The sequence below is a fragment of the Rhinolophus sinicus genome, chromosome 17 (genome assembly GCF_057876585.1).
Source record: "Rhinolophus sinicus isolate RSI-liver-muscle chromosome 17, RSI-T2T, whole genome shotgun sequence".
Taxonomy (NCBI): Eukaryota; Metazoa; Chordata; class Mammalia; order Chiroptera; family Rhinolophidae; genus Rhinolophus; species Rhinolophus sinicus.
In genome coordinates, this window is record NC_142517.1 from 58,330,485 (window position 1) to 58,346,948 (window position 16,464).

General features: G+C 36.3%; 1 protein-coding gene across 1 annotated transcript in view; it reads right to left on the reverse strand.

Moving 5' to 3' along the window:
• Window positions 1–539: 539 nt before the first annotated feature.
• Window positions 540–16,464, reverse strand: part of PAK2 (p21 (RAC1) activated kinase 2) — a 66,970-nt gene continuing 51,045 nt past the window's right edge. The window contains exons 13-15 of the mRNA XM_019723624.3: window positions 15,018–15,214; window positions 4,840–4,977; window positions 540–4,392 (exon numbers count right to left, since the gene is read on the reverse strand). Coding sequence (XP_019579183.1) covers window positions 4,306–4,392; window positions 4,840–4,977; window positions 15,018–15,214 — 422 coding nt within the window. The 3' untranslated portion in view covers window positions 540–4,305. The remainder of the gene's footprint in view (window positions 4,393–4,839; window positions 4,978–15,017; window positions 15,215–16,464) is intronic.

Genomic DNA, 16,464 nt, shown 5'->3' on the forward strand with positions numbered 1-16,464 from the left:
TGGACGCATTTAATATGTTATAACGATGTTCCAGAAGATGACATGACTGTATTTGAATAAATGTAGATCGTTGTAAATGAAAAAATAAGACATCTCCTGAAAATACACATAATGTGTCATTTGGAGCAAAAATTAATATAACACCCGGCCTCATTTTCGGGGAAATAGGGTATAAGACCCGGTCTTATTTTTGGGGAAATGTGGTAGTAAGATTCTCACTACCTCTGCTAGGTTAGCATTAGAATTTGAGGCCAACTCACTGAAGGTATCAAACAGGTCAGAAGTGTTTCCCTGGGTCTGACGGTCAGAACATTTCTAAATTTATTCTGAACCTGGTTTAGAAGAGGGAGGGCTCGTGCTTACTACCCATACATTTCTGGAAACCTAATTTGGGCCTTGTAGTACATTCAAAATGGTGCCATGGCATGTTTAAAAAACATTTAGCTTTAAAAACACTATATAATGCTCTTTGAAAACCTATTACACTTATTCTTTTAAGGTATTCTAATTTAAAGAATTGAGTTTAGGAAAGGAAAAAATAAACAAAAAAAAGTTTTATTTCTAGCCCTGAAAGAACAAAATTATTGAACAGTCATCAAATACAGCAGTTAATGTCAAGGTAACAATTAAATAATTGAATAGGATTAAATTAAAAATAAAAGTCAATATAAAATTTGAAGACAAAACAGAAAAGACAAGCTGCTTTCAACTTAGTTCCATTTCTATCTACCAAAAAAAAAGCAATACGTTCCTACCAAAGATGTTCAATTCCAACTATAATTGTTTTTCTTAATACAGAATGAAAATTTGTTTGACAGAATTATTACACATTCCTTTCTCCCTCTCATTTGGCAACATTCCAGAATGATGAAGGAGAAACACTTCAGTTCTCTCAAGGCCAGGTCAGTGCTTGATTCTCCTTTGTGAAATTCCTACAATATCTACCACAGTATCTTTGCCAAAGTAGTCAATAAATGGGTTGAGTGAGAGAGAAAAAAGTGTGTGTGGGTGTTTTCCTTTCTTACACATGCATTTGCACGCACTGTGGGAAAAACTGATTTTAATTGTTTAAATATCTATTGTAGGAGCAATGGAGACAAGGACGACATCTGCTTTTTATATTATGAAATTCCACTATAAAAAAGTCTGGATTTTAGCTATATTCCATAATAATTTTTTGACATTTCACTGGATATGGATCTCAGTATATTTTTAAACTTTTAGATTAAAAAACTGATGCATCCATTTTTTTCTAACTATAGCTACTGCCTGACCAGATCAAGAATTATTCTGGCTAGAGTACAGTATATTTAATCAAACATGTAGTTATGTGAGCCCTAAAAGAAAAGTCATAGGTAGTTTTAAATTGCTTATTAAAGGCACAGGTTTGTTTAGGACTGGTGGTAACTAGATACATTTTAAGCAGCTTAATATTTATATGTGGAAAGGAAGAGAATGTATACTATGTGCCAGGCACTCAACACATGAAGAGAGTTGTGTTAGCCTTGGTTTCTATTGCTATCACAATCACTCTAGTTGTTTACTATCCTACGTAGGATAAATTATTCAGTATTTTCATGGTTTCCCAGTTTTAACTGTCCCTAAAAGCAGCAAAAGGAACAAGAGGAGAAGGAAACTTTAAGACCGCTAGAGTCTGAAATAAAATAAATAAGTACTATAGTAATATTGTCCTAATAACACAAGAAGACTACTAAGGTAACTTTTATATTTAAATGGGAATTTTCATTTTAAAGTGATGACAAAAGGGTGAATACAAAAGGCAGCTATTAAAAAACATGAATCTTGATTCAGATATAATTTTTCTTTCAACAAAATCTAAACATTTTAATTTAAAATTAACTAGTAAATCACAATTCTGTATTGCTTTTAAGATTATTTTGTTTAAAAATGACACATTTCAGAATTAACCAAAGTATATTTCTATTACAAGTTAGTTTATGCAAGTAAGTAAAGAATAAACCACAGTGTGTAGCTCCCTTAACCTAGGAGTCAGATTTTAATGACAAAGTCCGTTGCCAGCAATGGACGTGCAGGTAACCATCAAAAGTTGTAAATACAAATCCCAAACTGCTTCTATAAACTGAAAAGACCTTTGTTGAGTCACAGGAATAAAAATGGGGCATTGGCACTGTATTCAATGAATATGGTCTTTATGACTTATATATGAAGTGCCTTCTAGAGAGGTCATGGTGATCAGTCTTATCATCTAGTTGGGTTCTATTTCATCGGTAGCATCTTCTTTATCACAATCCATCCAGACAACTATTTACAAAGAATGTTCAAATCTGGAACTCAAAAGTCAATGTAGCTTTCCACCAAAAATAAACCAGCTTGCTTCTGTAAAGTAATTTAGTAATAGCTATAGGGGGGCTAATATAATCCAGGGAAACATAAAATCAAGAATCAAATTGAAAACAGCTCATTAAGTGCTCTAGATAAAAGTTGCATTATTTTACTCATTTTTGTGAAAACCTTCCTGCATTATCAATAAAAAACAGGCATTTCTATCCATTACTTGTATCTTAACACAGATGATGGGAATGATAGGACATAAAACATTATTAGTTCCCCCCAATGTACTCCAAATCGTCAAAACTGTTTTTATTCATTATCTGTATGTACTATGGCAGCATGGCAAGTAGGTATGAAGTTAATTAGCAGAGAATGGTGGGAACATTCTGTTCCAGAACCAGACCACTGATTTTTCTCTTTTATGTGGCTCTTGGCACGCCAGAAGGTGCGACACTACATCCAAATGTAAAAAAATAAAAAAAATGAGAAAGGAAGAGGAGAGGAAGAAGAGGAGGGGAGGAGAGAAGAGAGGGCAGTCTAATAATTAATGCTGCAGGTCACAGACCTTTTAAAAATCTTTAAAATAAAGTATTGCTATAAACAAGCACATTTCATTTTTCTTCCTTTCTCCAGTTTTTTTACATGAATATTATTTACTTATTTGAAAAAAATCAAAAGTAGCTCAACATTTCAAATGATCCATGAATTTATCAAGAAATACTCTGTCATTTAAGGTCTCGGATAATAAAATGTTGGTAATGGGTTGGGAACAATGTTTATAACAAATCTTTACAGTTTACTGGTTAGCAGCTGTATCTTTATGTAACCGACATTTCTCTTTCACGAATATAATCTCATTTAATTATTTTAGAGCTAAGATAAAATACCCCCACTTCGTCTCTACTAGCTCCAAGTATTTTTCTCCTTTAAACGGAAAAAGAGTTACCTTTTAAATTCTGAAAATCCAATGGTTATTATATTATTTACCATGGGGTGGGGAGTAGGGTGAGAGAGGGTTAATTAAAAAACAAACTAAAATTACAACATATACAGAAACTTATTTCCAAAATGAAGGGAGAGGAAAAGGGAAGGGGAAAGTACTAGCGGCATCAACCAAAGTCATAAAAGTCCAAGATGGAACAAGGACAGATCGCTTTGGTTCCTGAAGCCAAATCGGGAGAGGAAACAGTCAGAAGGGAAAATAAAATTGTAAGGATGTAGTCAATGGGGTTCTTTTTTTGTCTCAATGATTCAGCTATAAATATAGATTATTAGTCTCTCTATACATGTAACAAATGCCAAACACCTCACTATCATGAAATTTCTAAAACTGACTTTCACATTTGTTAAAAAAGGTAAAAATCACATACTTTTCTTCCCTTCCCCCAGTTCAAATTCTGAACCGAAATATTTCATGTAACAATAGCTGGTCCTAACTTCTATACAAAGTTAAACCATATCAAGTTCCTTTACCAATATAAGGAGCTAAATAATTTCTATTAAACTTGCCTCTAGTTTAGGCCTAAGGAAAACAACTCAAACAGAGCAAGTCGAGGAAAAACAAAGCTACAAAGAGAGAAAAGACTAGCAGATGAAACAAATACTCTGAAAAACTCGAATCTGCCATTCAAGTATTGAAAATATCCCAAGAGGGGCAATGAATGGGATCTATTACAATGAAGTCAGCAAAATAGAATGCAAATCTCAAGCATGATAAATGGCCCTGATGGGCTGTCTGCTGAAAAAAGTAAGGCTAGTGATTCAGTCCACAATTCAATTCCTTTTGGACCCTAAAGAAGGGATTCAATACAAAGTTGTCATCCTGTTTTGCAATTTTCTCTTGGTTGTCTTCAGGAAGTAGTAGTTTGTTTTTTTTATTTCCTCCATGTTATGCAGACCGTTTCCTTAAACCCCAAAAGAGTAATAATTTTCATATATTAAAGGACTTCTTTTAGAAAATGGAACAAAGAATATGAGGCCACGGCAATGATGTTAACGGTTACTCTTCATTGCTTCTTTAGCTGCCATAATCAGTGGTGTCAAACTAGATAACGGTTTGGCCAGTTTCAGGAAGGGATGCTGCCAGAAAGAGGGGAGAAAAATAAATGTGTGTCAGCAGTTTAGAAGCTAAATATTTACTTTCAATTAAAGCCCCAAAGATTTTTATGGACCATAATTCATTTAATAAACACTATTTCAATACCTCCATAAAATCAACGGAACCAATACATCACTTGTATAGTTGAAAGCATAGTCTTTTTAAGTTTTTCTAATATTATAAACAATTTCAGTCGAATGACCCGGATTCCCGTGTCAGCAATGAACTGGTCTGAGAACTCCTAATATGCAAAAACTCATATTATAGTTTGACGGGTATTTTATTCCCAGCAGATGAAATGCTAAATTGCGGCAGCTGCCATGCTGCTGGTAATGAACAAGTAGTGAAATGTAATGAATAACATCATGTAAACTTTGGTTACTCAAAGGTCAAGTTATTACAAAAACAGTTATCATTTCCAAATTCACCTGTAACAGTTCTTTGGCTGAACCCCTTTTCTCCACATCCATCTCCAAACATCGATTTAAGAAATCCCGAAATATTGGGGAAAGTTTCTCTGGGTTCTGAAGTTCTGGGGTTCCATTAGTTGCTATCAGGTATAAGGCCTAAAAACAAGAACACCATTGATATAATGTAGCCCAATAAAGTTAGAAAGCACTTTATAAAGTTTATGGGTCTTTCATGTTTTTAAAGATAATCACCATAAATACTAAAGTGAAGTCAGTATTATTTCTACCCATTTGGATTAGATATTTTTCTTTTATTTCAGATGTTTCATTTCCCTAATTTCTTTTTCAAAAATTAGCTTTATCTTTTTTTTTGGGGGTGGTGGTTGTTTATAAATGCAATAAAGAACTGTAATATGTAAGGGCATGAAGAAAAAAGATGACAACCCCACCATTAACATATAGTATCCAATTTACCTTTCTCAAGCTTTTATCAAATCACACATTTCAAAACAATGGAGTTTATTGAAACTTAAAAAAAACCCACCATAAACTAGCTGTATCTATGTATAGGTGAAGAGGCAGAGCACAGAGAATATTTAGGACAGTGAAAATACTTTGTATACTATAACAATAGACACGTTTTTCATTATACATTTGTCCAAACCCATAGAATGTACACCACCAAGCATGAATCCTAATGGAAACTATGGACTCTGGGTGATAATGATGTGTCAGTGTAGGTTCACTGATTGTAAGAAATGTACCCTCTGGTGAGGGGTGTTGGTAACTGGGGAGGTGTGTATACATGTATGGGGGAAGTGGGTACATAGGAAATCTCTGTATCTTCCTCTCATTTTTGCGGTGAACATAAAACTGCTCTAAAAAAATAAACTTGAAAAAAAGCAAACCCAAAAATAAAACTAGCTACATCCCAGCCTTATCCTTACTAATAATATATTAGAGCTACAAAATTATTTTAATGGCTGGATTGACTAGTGTCGTCAATTATGTGGATGTTTCATAATCTAGTCAATCCCCTTTGGAAAATCCTTGTATTCTTTATGTGCTTTTCTGATTATTTTAAGCTCCTAGAAATGGAATTAAAAAATAATTAATAGGCTTAGAGCTCCCATATACCCCACCAACAGTTTCCCCTAGTATCAATATCTTACATTAGTACTATATACTTGTTACAGGTGATGAAAACAATAGATACACTTTCATTAAACAAAAACCTATAGTTTACATTAGGGTTTACTCTTTGTATTGTATGGTTCTATGGGTTTTGACAAATGCATACTTGCCATGTATCCACCATTACAGTACAACACAGAGTAATTTCACTACCCTAAAAAGTCCCCTGTGCTCCACCAATTTATCATTCTCATAGCCTGACCCCTCTGGCAACCACTGATCTTTTTTCACTCTCTATAGTTGGAATCATACCATAAAAGGTTTGACAACTAAGTTCACAAACTTGTTGCTAACCTTTCTGGTATCAGAGGGACTGTTCATTATGAATTTGCTCCAACTGGACAGTTAACCAAGTTTACTACTTGGAAGTGCTGAGGTGAAAAGGCTGTGTGAAAAGGTTAGACGACCTGAACTTTTCGCCAACAATTCATGGCTCTTGCATCATGACAATGCACCAGCTCACACGGCACTGTGTGTGAGGGAGTTTTTAGCCAGTAAACAAATAACTGTACTGGAACACCCTCCCTACTCACCTGATCTGGCCCCCAATGACTTCTTTCTTTACCCGAAGATAAAGGAAATATTGAAAGGAAGACATTTTGACGACCTTCAGGACATTAGGGTAATACGATGACAGCTCTGATGGCCATTCCAGAAAAAGTTCCAAAATCACTTTGAAGGGTAGACTAGGCACTGGTGTTGGTGCATAGCTTCCCAAGGGGAGTACTTCAAAGGTGACCATAGTGATATTCAGCAATGAGCTATGTAGCACTTTTTCTAGGATGAATTCGCGAACTTAATTGTCAGACCTTGTATGTAGCTTCTTGAGACTGGGTTCTTTCACTAAGCAATATGCATGTGAGGTTCTTCCAAGTCTTTTTGTGGTTTGATAGCTCATTTCTTTTTATCTTTTTAAATGTTACGGAATAACATTCAATTGTATGTATGTACCGTTATCGATTTATATACTTTTAAAAATACAGTGTATATATACATTTCACATCTTGGCTGCTTCCAATTTGGGGCAATTATGAATAAAGATACCATAAACATTTGTGTTTAGGTCTTGTATGGACATAAATTTTTAACTCATTTGGGTAAGTAATACTAAGTACAATTCTGGATTGTGTGTTACAGTATGTTTAGTTTTGTAGAAAATGCAAATGTCTTCCAAAGTGGCTGTACCATTTCGCATTCCTATCAGCAATGAATGTGAGTTCCTGTTGCTCCAAATCGACACCGGCATTTGGTATTTTCAGATTTTTGTATTGTAGGCCATTCTAATAAGTATGTATTGGTATTTCATTGTTGTTTTAATTTAGCAATTCCCTAACGACATTATGTTGACCATCCTTTCATATGTTTATTTGACATGTGTATCTTCTGTGGTAATGTGTGGATCTTTTGCCCATTTAAAAATTGGGTTATTTTCTCACTGTTGAGTTTTAAGAGTTCTTTGTGTATTTTGTATAACATCTTTTATCAGATAGGCGTTTTACAAGTATTTTCTTTCAGTCTGTGACTTGTTTTTTCATTCTCTTAATTCTATCTTTCTCAGAGGACATGATTCCATTTCTAACAAACTCAATGTATTCTTTCATGGGTCATACTTTTGATATTGTATCTAAAAACATTGCCAAACCCAAGGTCACCTAGAATCTCTACTGAATTATTTAAAGTTTCTGCTGTATTGCCAAAATGCCATAAAAAAATGGTACCAACTAACATTCGAACCATCAGTATGAGTCTGCCCATTTCCTTGTTTTTATACTTAAGTTTACTTCTCTTTACATCTCAATCAAAATTTTCATTTAAAAATTTCATTCTAAGAAATTCTGATAGCAATTAATTTCAAGTTAAGATCATAAGACTGTTCTGAGCCTCCCCACTTCCACAGAAGGGATTAATGGACAACTCCATAAAAATAAGTATTCCTTCTCTCCAAATACTTAACAACCATTTCTCTACTTTGAGGTAAATCTTACTACTACTCTCTATCTTCATGTATGTTGGCGATTATAAACAGCCCATCCCATGACTCCCAATCATTCTCCCAGTTTCTCCATTCTAATGCACATGTGACTCTGCACATTTCCCTTTCTGGCTTTAATTTTGCATACATGGCTCCCCGTTCCCTTCTCAAACATTCTTCATACTTTATGATGGCCTGGCTCTCCCATGAGGATTCTGCCTCATCCACAGTGCTCTCTAGTGGTAGCTTTTTCTCTCCTACACCTTTGCATGGGTCTGGAGATGGAGTGTTCTTTTGGTTCCTCACTGCCTCTTTTGAGGTCTCTATCTCTCTCCGTATCTATCCGTGTAACTCCTGCCCTTTCAAACTCGTATCTACCTTTCCTTGTTTCAAAGATCTACCAAACACTTTTATCGCTAACATTACTCATAATTCACAGTGATTGCAATAGCTACAAAGATGCTTGAGAACCTAAAACTCCTTGACCTCTTCTCCCATTTCTTGTCCTTGAGCCTACCTCAGCCACACACACAACCACGGTCATATCCTATATCTTATCAGTACCAATAACTGCAACTCTAAAATCTTAGTTGCACTCCCAACTACTGTTCTCACATCTACTCGTAGTACACCAATGCTAGCAATCTCTTGACTCCACTGAACCTAAATAAATCCCACTCATCTTCCACTGTCCAGGATTACTTTCACATAAGCATGTCTTTGATCCTCTTGCAGTTCACAGCATTCAAAACTCTGCCTACATCTTGCGTGCACCAATGCAGCTAAGTACGGTGGAAGAAAAAGATACAAATATACCCTGCTGACTGGCATTGTTAACCTCACATGGGATGGGCCTTTAGTCCTTCCAGCATTCACACTAGATTTCCTGATTTCATGTGCTCTCCCACTCTCCTGTTTCTGTTCCAGGATACTATACATTATATTTGTTGTGTTTCCTTAGGCTCCTCTTGGCTGTGACAATTTCTTAGACTTTCTTTTTGATGACCCTGACAGCTTGAAGGAATATTTCTGGTCAGGTATTATAATGTAGGATGCTCTTCTACTGAAATTTGATGCTTGGGGAGGACGGGTGGCTCAGTGGGTTAGAGCGCAAGCTCTGAACAACAGGGTTGCCGGTTTGATTCTCACACAGTCAGTGAGCTGCACCCTACACAACTATACTGAAGAAAACGAGCTGCCGCTGAGCTTCCGGAGGGGCGGCCGGATGGCTCAGTTGGTTAGAATGCGAGCTCTCAGCAACAGTGTTGTCGGTTCAATACCCACATATGGGAAGATGGGCTGTGCCCCCTGCAACTAAGATTGAAAACGGCACTGGACTTGGAGCTGAGCTGCGCCCTCCACAACTAGATTCAAGGACAACTACTTGGAGCTGATGAGCTCTGGAGAAACACACTGTCCCTCAGTATTGCCCAATAAAATAAAAAAATAAAAATAAATTTAAAAAAAGAATGTAAACTCTATCAATTTAAAAAAAAATAAATTTGATGTTTTTCACATGGTTAGACAGAATTTATGGGTCTAGAGGAAGAGGATCACAGATAGAGTGCCATTTTCATTGCATCATATCAAAGGGACATACTATCAACATGATTTAGGACTGTTCGTGTTCAACTTATCACCTGGCTGAGATAGTGTTTGTCAGATTTCTCTACTGTCAAGCTACTTTTTTCTCCCTTCTTCACACTGTGCTCTTTGGAAGACAGTTGCTATGTGCAGCCTACATTGAAGGAGCAGGCAGTTATGCTCCATCTCCTTCAGGGTGGAACATCTACATAAACGATTTGGAATTCTGCGTGAGATTTTTCTCTTCTGCCCATTTATTTATTTATTTATTCAATCACTTATATCAGTATGGACTCAAATATTATTTTATACTTTGGGTTATAATCCCACACTACTTAATTTTCTTGTTCAAATATTTGTATCTTAGCCACTGGAGCTCTTTCAGTTTGGCCCGTGGCCCTTTTCCATACCCCCCCACCCATCAGTGCGGACTGTTTTTTTAGCTCAGTATTACTTATGGTTCTATTTTGTCTTCTTAGTTGAGTTTTATTAGATGTAACTCTTTCATTATTTAGTGTTTGCTTAAGGGTGTAGATAGCATGCAGCTTTCAGTTATCACAATCATCACATTATGCCACTTCACACAGCACAAGAATCTTATAATGCTCCCCTTCAGCCTTATGCTTTTGTTGTCATTTTACTTAGACACTTTTTTCCCTCCCTTAATAGATAGTCTTATTCAAACAGTTTTATCTTTTAAAGATATCTATATAAGAAAAAAATCTTATATATTTACCCATTTAGTTACTATTTCTAGTGCTCTCCATTTCTTTGTGTAAAGCCACATTACCCTTTTCTTTCTGCTTAAAAAAAACTTCCTGGTAATGTAGATTTGCTGGTGATAAATTCTTTCAACTTTTATATGTTTGAGAAAATCTTTACTTCACTTTAGTTTTTAAAAGATATTTCTTGACTGTAGAATTATTGGTTGAACAATATTTTCTTTCAAAACTCCATTACACGTGTATGTAGAACACTTGAAGCACACTGACACTATTTCATTTTTTAAACATTTCATTTGTTCCTATGTTTCATTTTGGATAGTTTCTGTTACTATGTCTATGATTATTAAATCATCATCTTTTTCTTCAATGTACAGTCTGCCATTAGTCCAATCTTAAACACTGTAGTTTGTATCTGTAAACATTTTTTTTTAATATACTTTACAAATGTCTCCACTTAACTCTTTTCACATCTGGAATGCAGTTATAGAAATTGTTTTAATGATCTTGTATACTCATTCTTGTATCTGCGTCAGTTCTGGGTTGGTTTCAATTGATGGATTTTTCTCCTCATTGTGAGTTGTAATTTTCATGTTCTTTTGCATGCCTGGCAAACTTTGGATATTTAGGTGCTGGATATATCAGTATTCCTATAAATATTCTTGAGTTTTGTTCTGGGAGATAGCTACTCTGGAACTGATCCCTTGGGTCTTGTTTTTAAAGTTTGTTAGGTGGGACCACAGCAGCATGTAGCTTAGGGGTAATTATTTCCTAGCACTTCTATTCAATATTCTGTGAATTACGGCTGACAGAAGCAGGCACTATTCCCAGTCTTGTGAGCACCAGGCATTGTTCTCTCCAATCTTAGCAGATGGTTAAATCCCTGGCCCTGGACAGATTTCTTCACACAGGTGTGCCACTCTCTGTTGAACATTCAACGAGGATTTTCCACAGTCTTCACAGACTCTTGTCTCTGGGAGGCGGTCTCCTCCCCCGTACTTTGTGTCTTGTGAACTCCAGCTGCCTTGGTCTCCCCATACTCTCAACTCTATGTCAACTCAGGGAGTCCACTGTGCCCCACCTGGATTCTCCCTCCCTGTGCATGACTGGAAACTCTCTGAAGACACTAAGCTGGAGCAATCACAGGGTTCACCTCATGCCTTTCCCATCTTTGAAGATCACTATTCTCCATTGTCTGATGTCCGGTATATTGAAAAACCATTGTTTCATATATTCTAATAGGAGGGTTAATTTAATCCCTGTTATTCCATCTCAACAGGAAGCAGAAGTTCCTGTTTGTCAAGTTTTCACCAATTACATCCACATTGCCAACTCCAAATATCAAGTCTCAGTCCTCATCTTCCTTGACATAACTTTCTGACAAGCTGATTGTCCCTCACTTTCTGCATGAAGATTTCAGGGCATATGTTTATTTGGTTTTATCTACTTCTCTGGCCATTCCTTCTCAGTCGCCTTTGCTGGCCTGCCACACACAGACTCTTAGCTGTGAAATGCCTCAGGGTACAAGCTAAATCTCCTCTACTGTCTGTCTATGCCCACTTGACCTGGTGATCCTATCTAGTCTCACAGCTTTAAATAATTTCTATAACTAACAAGTCTCAATTTTATCTCTCTAGCCTGCACTCCATACTTGCATACCCACCAGCCTATTCAACATATCCACTTGGATGTCTTAATAGGTATTTCAAACATAACATGTCTAAAACATGTTAAAATGTCATCTCCTGATCTCCCACTTGCCATCCCCACCCTCCTACTCTACCTACAGCCTACCCCATTTCAGTTAAGGTGAAGTTCAACTTCATCTTTTCAGTTGCTTAGGTCAAACTCTTGGGGGTTATCTCTCCCTCTCTCTCATGTAGGCTCTCCTTTCAAATTACATCCAGAATCCAACTACTGTTTCTGACCTGCACTGATAACATCCTACCCTGAGCTACCATCGTATCTTGCCTGGATTATTACAACAGCCTCCTAACTGGTTTTCCTGCTTCTGCCTTTGCCTCCCTTGAGAGTCTCTTCTCAACAAAGTAGCTAGAGGGATCCTGTTAGAAGTAGTAAGCCCATTTCACTTCTCTGCTTAAAACTGTACAATGGTTTCCCCATCTTACCTTTGTAGAAGCCAGAATCCACACAAAGGCCCAATGAGGCATGACACAGTCTGACCTCCTTTCTTCACTGATCTGCCTTTTTTTTTTCCTGCTGTGCACTCCCTGAATGCTAACTAAGCTGGACTCCTTAATGATCTTTGAATACATTAGGAATGCTCCTGCTTTACAGCCTTTGCACACGCTGTTCCTTTTGATTGGAATGTTCTACCCTTAGGTCAGAGTATCACTCTCTTACCTCCCGTATTCAGATGGCAACCCAGTGAAGCTCTCCCCAAGCACTCTTCAGATTGAACACTCTTGACTCCCTGCCTATCAGTCCTCGTACTTAAGAGTCCATCATTTAATGTATTACATATTATTCTGATTTTGTTTATGTTTCTCTCCTCCTTCTATGAGGGCAAGAATTTTATTGGTTCTTTTCTTTTCTGTTGTTAGTTCTTCTAGACAGCGCCTTGAACAGTGCCTAACACAGACCAGATACCTGAATCAATACTTACTGAAAAAATTAGAGGGTTTTAAAAACTGTTCTAAAATTAATTACCTCTACAGAAGTACTTTAATTGCTCACTTGAACTGAAATCTTTGCAAGAAGATGAAACGCATTCAGGAAAAACGGAATTCAAATCCATGCCCTCCACACAGGATGCCTTCTACACACAGCCAGCACCTCATTCTCTGCTGCCTATTTTACATAGGCATCTCCAACTAATTTTGAAAAAATATTTAAAAACTTCTGGCAATAAGTCTATAGTCATATAGACTTTAAAAAGAGTAATTAAAAAAACTCTTAAAAAAGCTTTGAGATACAATGCACATACTATATAAAAATCACCCTTTTCAAGGGCACAATTCAGTGTTTAGCATACTCACAAAGTTGTACAACCATCACCATTGTCTAACCTCAGAATATTTTTTTCCCTCCAAAAAGAATATCCATGTGCATTATTAGTCACTTCCCATGCCCTCCTCTCTTCAGTCTCAGGAAACCACTAATCTCCTGTCTACAGATTTGCCTGTTCTATGCATTCATATGCAGTCGATCCTCATTTCATATATGCGAATTCACCTACTCACTAAAATGTATTTGTAAGTCCAAAATCAAAACTCTCAGTGCTTCTGTGGTTATTCATGTATCTGCGCAGAAAGGTAAAAAGCATAGTGCTGAAGTACTGTCTAGTGTTCCTAAGGGCAAGAAGGCAGTGATGTGCCTTATGGAGAACACACATGTGCCTGACAAGCTTCATTCAGGCATGAGTTATAGAGCTGCTGGCCGTGAGTTCATGTTGCTGAATCAATCACCTATGTTAAACAGTGTCTTTAAACAGAAACAAACATAAAGCAAGGCTGCATATTGATCAGTTGACAAAAATGGTGCAACTAGAAGCTTGCAGGAACCTAACCCTATATTTGCCCTAGAAACAATGGTTCAGTATTCATCAATTCAGTGTTTGCAACTTTATAGAACCCAATTACCATGAACAAGAATCAAATGATTCCATAATTATACAACATGTGATCTTTTGTGTTTGACTTCTTAGCATAATGCTTTCAAGGTTCAATGTTGTATGTATCTATACTTCATTCCTTTAATTATAGCTCGAAAATATTCCATTGTATTGATATAGCAGTTTTGTTTATTCATCAAGTGATAGACATTTGTTTCTACCTTTTGGCTATTATGAATAATGTTGCTATCAATATTTGTGTATAAAGTTTTGCGTAGATATATGCTTTTAATTCTCTTGGATATATACCTAGCAGTGGAATTACTAGGTTATAGGGTAACTTTATGAGAACTTTTACAGGAATTGTCAAATTGTTTTTCAAAGCGCTGCACCATTTGACCTTCCACTAGCAATGTATGAGGGTCCCAATTTCTCCACATTCTCACCAACACTTATTATTGGTCATCTTTTTTATTATAGTCATTCTTGTAGGTGTGAAATGGCATCGTATTTGGTATCATATATGATAATTTAAAAGTAGAAGATAAAAGATAAAGAAACAAAAGGAGGGAGGGAAGGAGAGAAGGAGGGAGGGAAGGAAGATAGGAAGGAAGGAAGGAAGGAAGGAAGGAAGGAAGGAAGGAAGGAAGGAAGGAAGGAAGGGGCCCCCAAACTCTCCACCCTCAGCTGCTGAACACTGAATTGTATAAAGTCTACTGACCTCATCTGTATCTCAGGACCCTCACTCTTTTGTTTGAACACAGGCTTTAATATTGCCATCTACACAGCTTTCTGACAGATGTGATCTTGCTTTCCTCTTCTCTGTACCTGGGGGTACCAGAGGCCAAGGTTCAAAGTTGATAACCTGAAGGGCATATCTAGGGACCCTTAACTCTGTAGGAAAGTGAGGAAATTCTTATGTCCAAAATTAGAAACCATTCAGCTTACTAACATCTATAAATTCTTTACCTAACATATTCAACTCAACCCAGAAGCAAATAATTTTTTGATGCAGAGTAAGGGCAGAGACTAGGTTTAATCAACTTTGCATCTTAAATTCTTGGCCAGTGTCTGGCACAAGGATATTCTAAATAAGTGTTTTAAAGAAAAGATTTTTCTTAAAATAAGACTGGTGTTTAATTGTTCTTACCCTTAAGGGATTTTCATTGAGGTATGGAGGCTCTCCTTCTACCATCTCAATAGCCATGATACCCAGAGACCATATGTCCACTTTAGGGCCATAAGCTTTCCGTGTCACCACCTCTGGTGCCATCCAGTATGGCGTGCCAACCATGGTACTTCGCTTGCTCTGTTCAGGGGTGATCTGGGCACAGAAACCAAAGTCAGCTATAAAACAAAACAAAACATCCAGAGTTAATGGTATCCATGGATAGTTTTATCTAAGAGTTTACTTTAGATGACTTAATTACATTTGACTATTCAGCCTCCTGTTTTTTAAAGATTGTATCAATAAAGTCAACTAGCATGGGTTTACAACTATTTTGATGATGTTACATACTTTCACTTGTTTGCTTTTACTTCCAACAAGCAGAGGGCAAATTATCAAGAGGTCTTTAAATAATTCATTCTACCCCCAAAATTGTAATAAAGTTGAAAAAGGTCTAAAAGAAAAAGTCACCAAAGGTGGACACCAAAACTAAATGCTGTGAATCAGCAAAGGTCAGGAAATGGCAACTACTTTTGAAGAAAATAAAAGAAAATAAACAAAAGCTAGCATTAGTAAGCCTCGGACTTAGCAGAGTCTAGAAAAAGCACACATTTAACTGCAACTGTACCTACAAGGTGCTCACCAGCATTACTCTACTCCAACCACCTCGTTTTATAACTGAGGAGCAGAATGCCTAGCTTAGTACTGTTAATTTAGGGGGAAAGTCAGGATAAGAATCTAGAATTTTTCCCTCCCTTCCACTGTTAAACCCATTCTGTTCCATATGTAACTGCTGTTACGTTTAAGGTTTGTAAGCTTCAGATTTTTTGTTATGAATTTACATACATACAAACAATATCTATGAACCACTTAGTTTACCTAATGAGGGTATTTTATAAACTGTTTTTTAAAACAATTTCTTTTTAGAGATCTTTCCTTATTAATACATTGATCTACTTCATTATAACTACACAATATTACAGAATATAAAAATATTGTAACTTATTTGACCATTTTCGTACTGCTAGACATTTAAGATATTTTTGGTTTTTCTTTACAATGTTGCAGAGAACATCTTTGTACTTGTTTGTGCATATGTTCAATAATTCTATAGGAGAGAATCCTAAAAGAGCAAACATTAGGTCAAATTATATTTATAGCCAAAATTAATCTTACAAAAAACCAGGTAGTAGATGAAGGTAAAGGGGATCAAATATATGGTGATAGAAAGAGAACTGAGTCTGGGTGGTGAACATACAATGTGATACATAGATGATATATTACAGAATTGTACACCTGAAATCTATGTAACTTTTCTAACAATTGTCACCCCAATAAACTTTAATTAAAAAAAAACAAACCCAGATACTGTTTCAAGTACCTTATTATAAAAATTAACATACCTAAATCCTCATGATAACTCTATGAG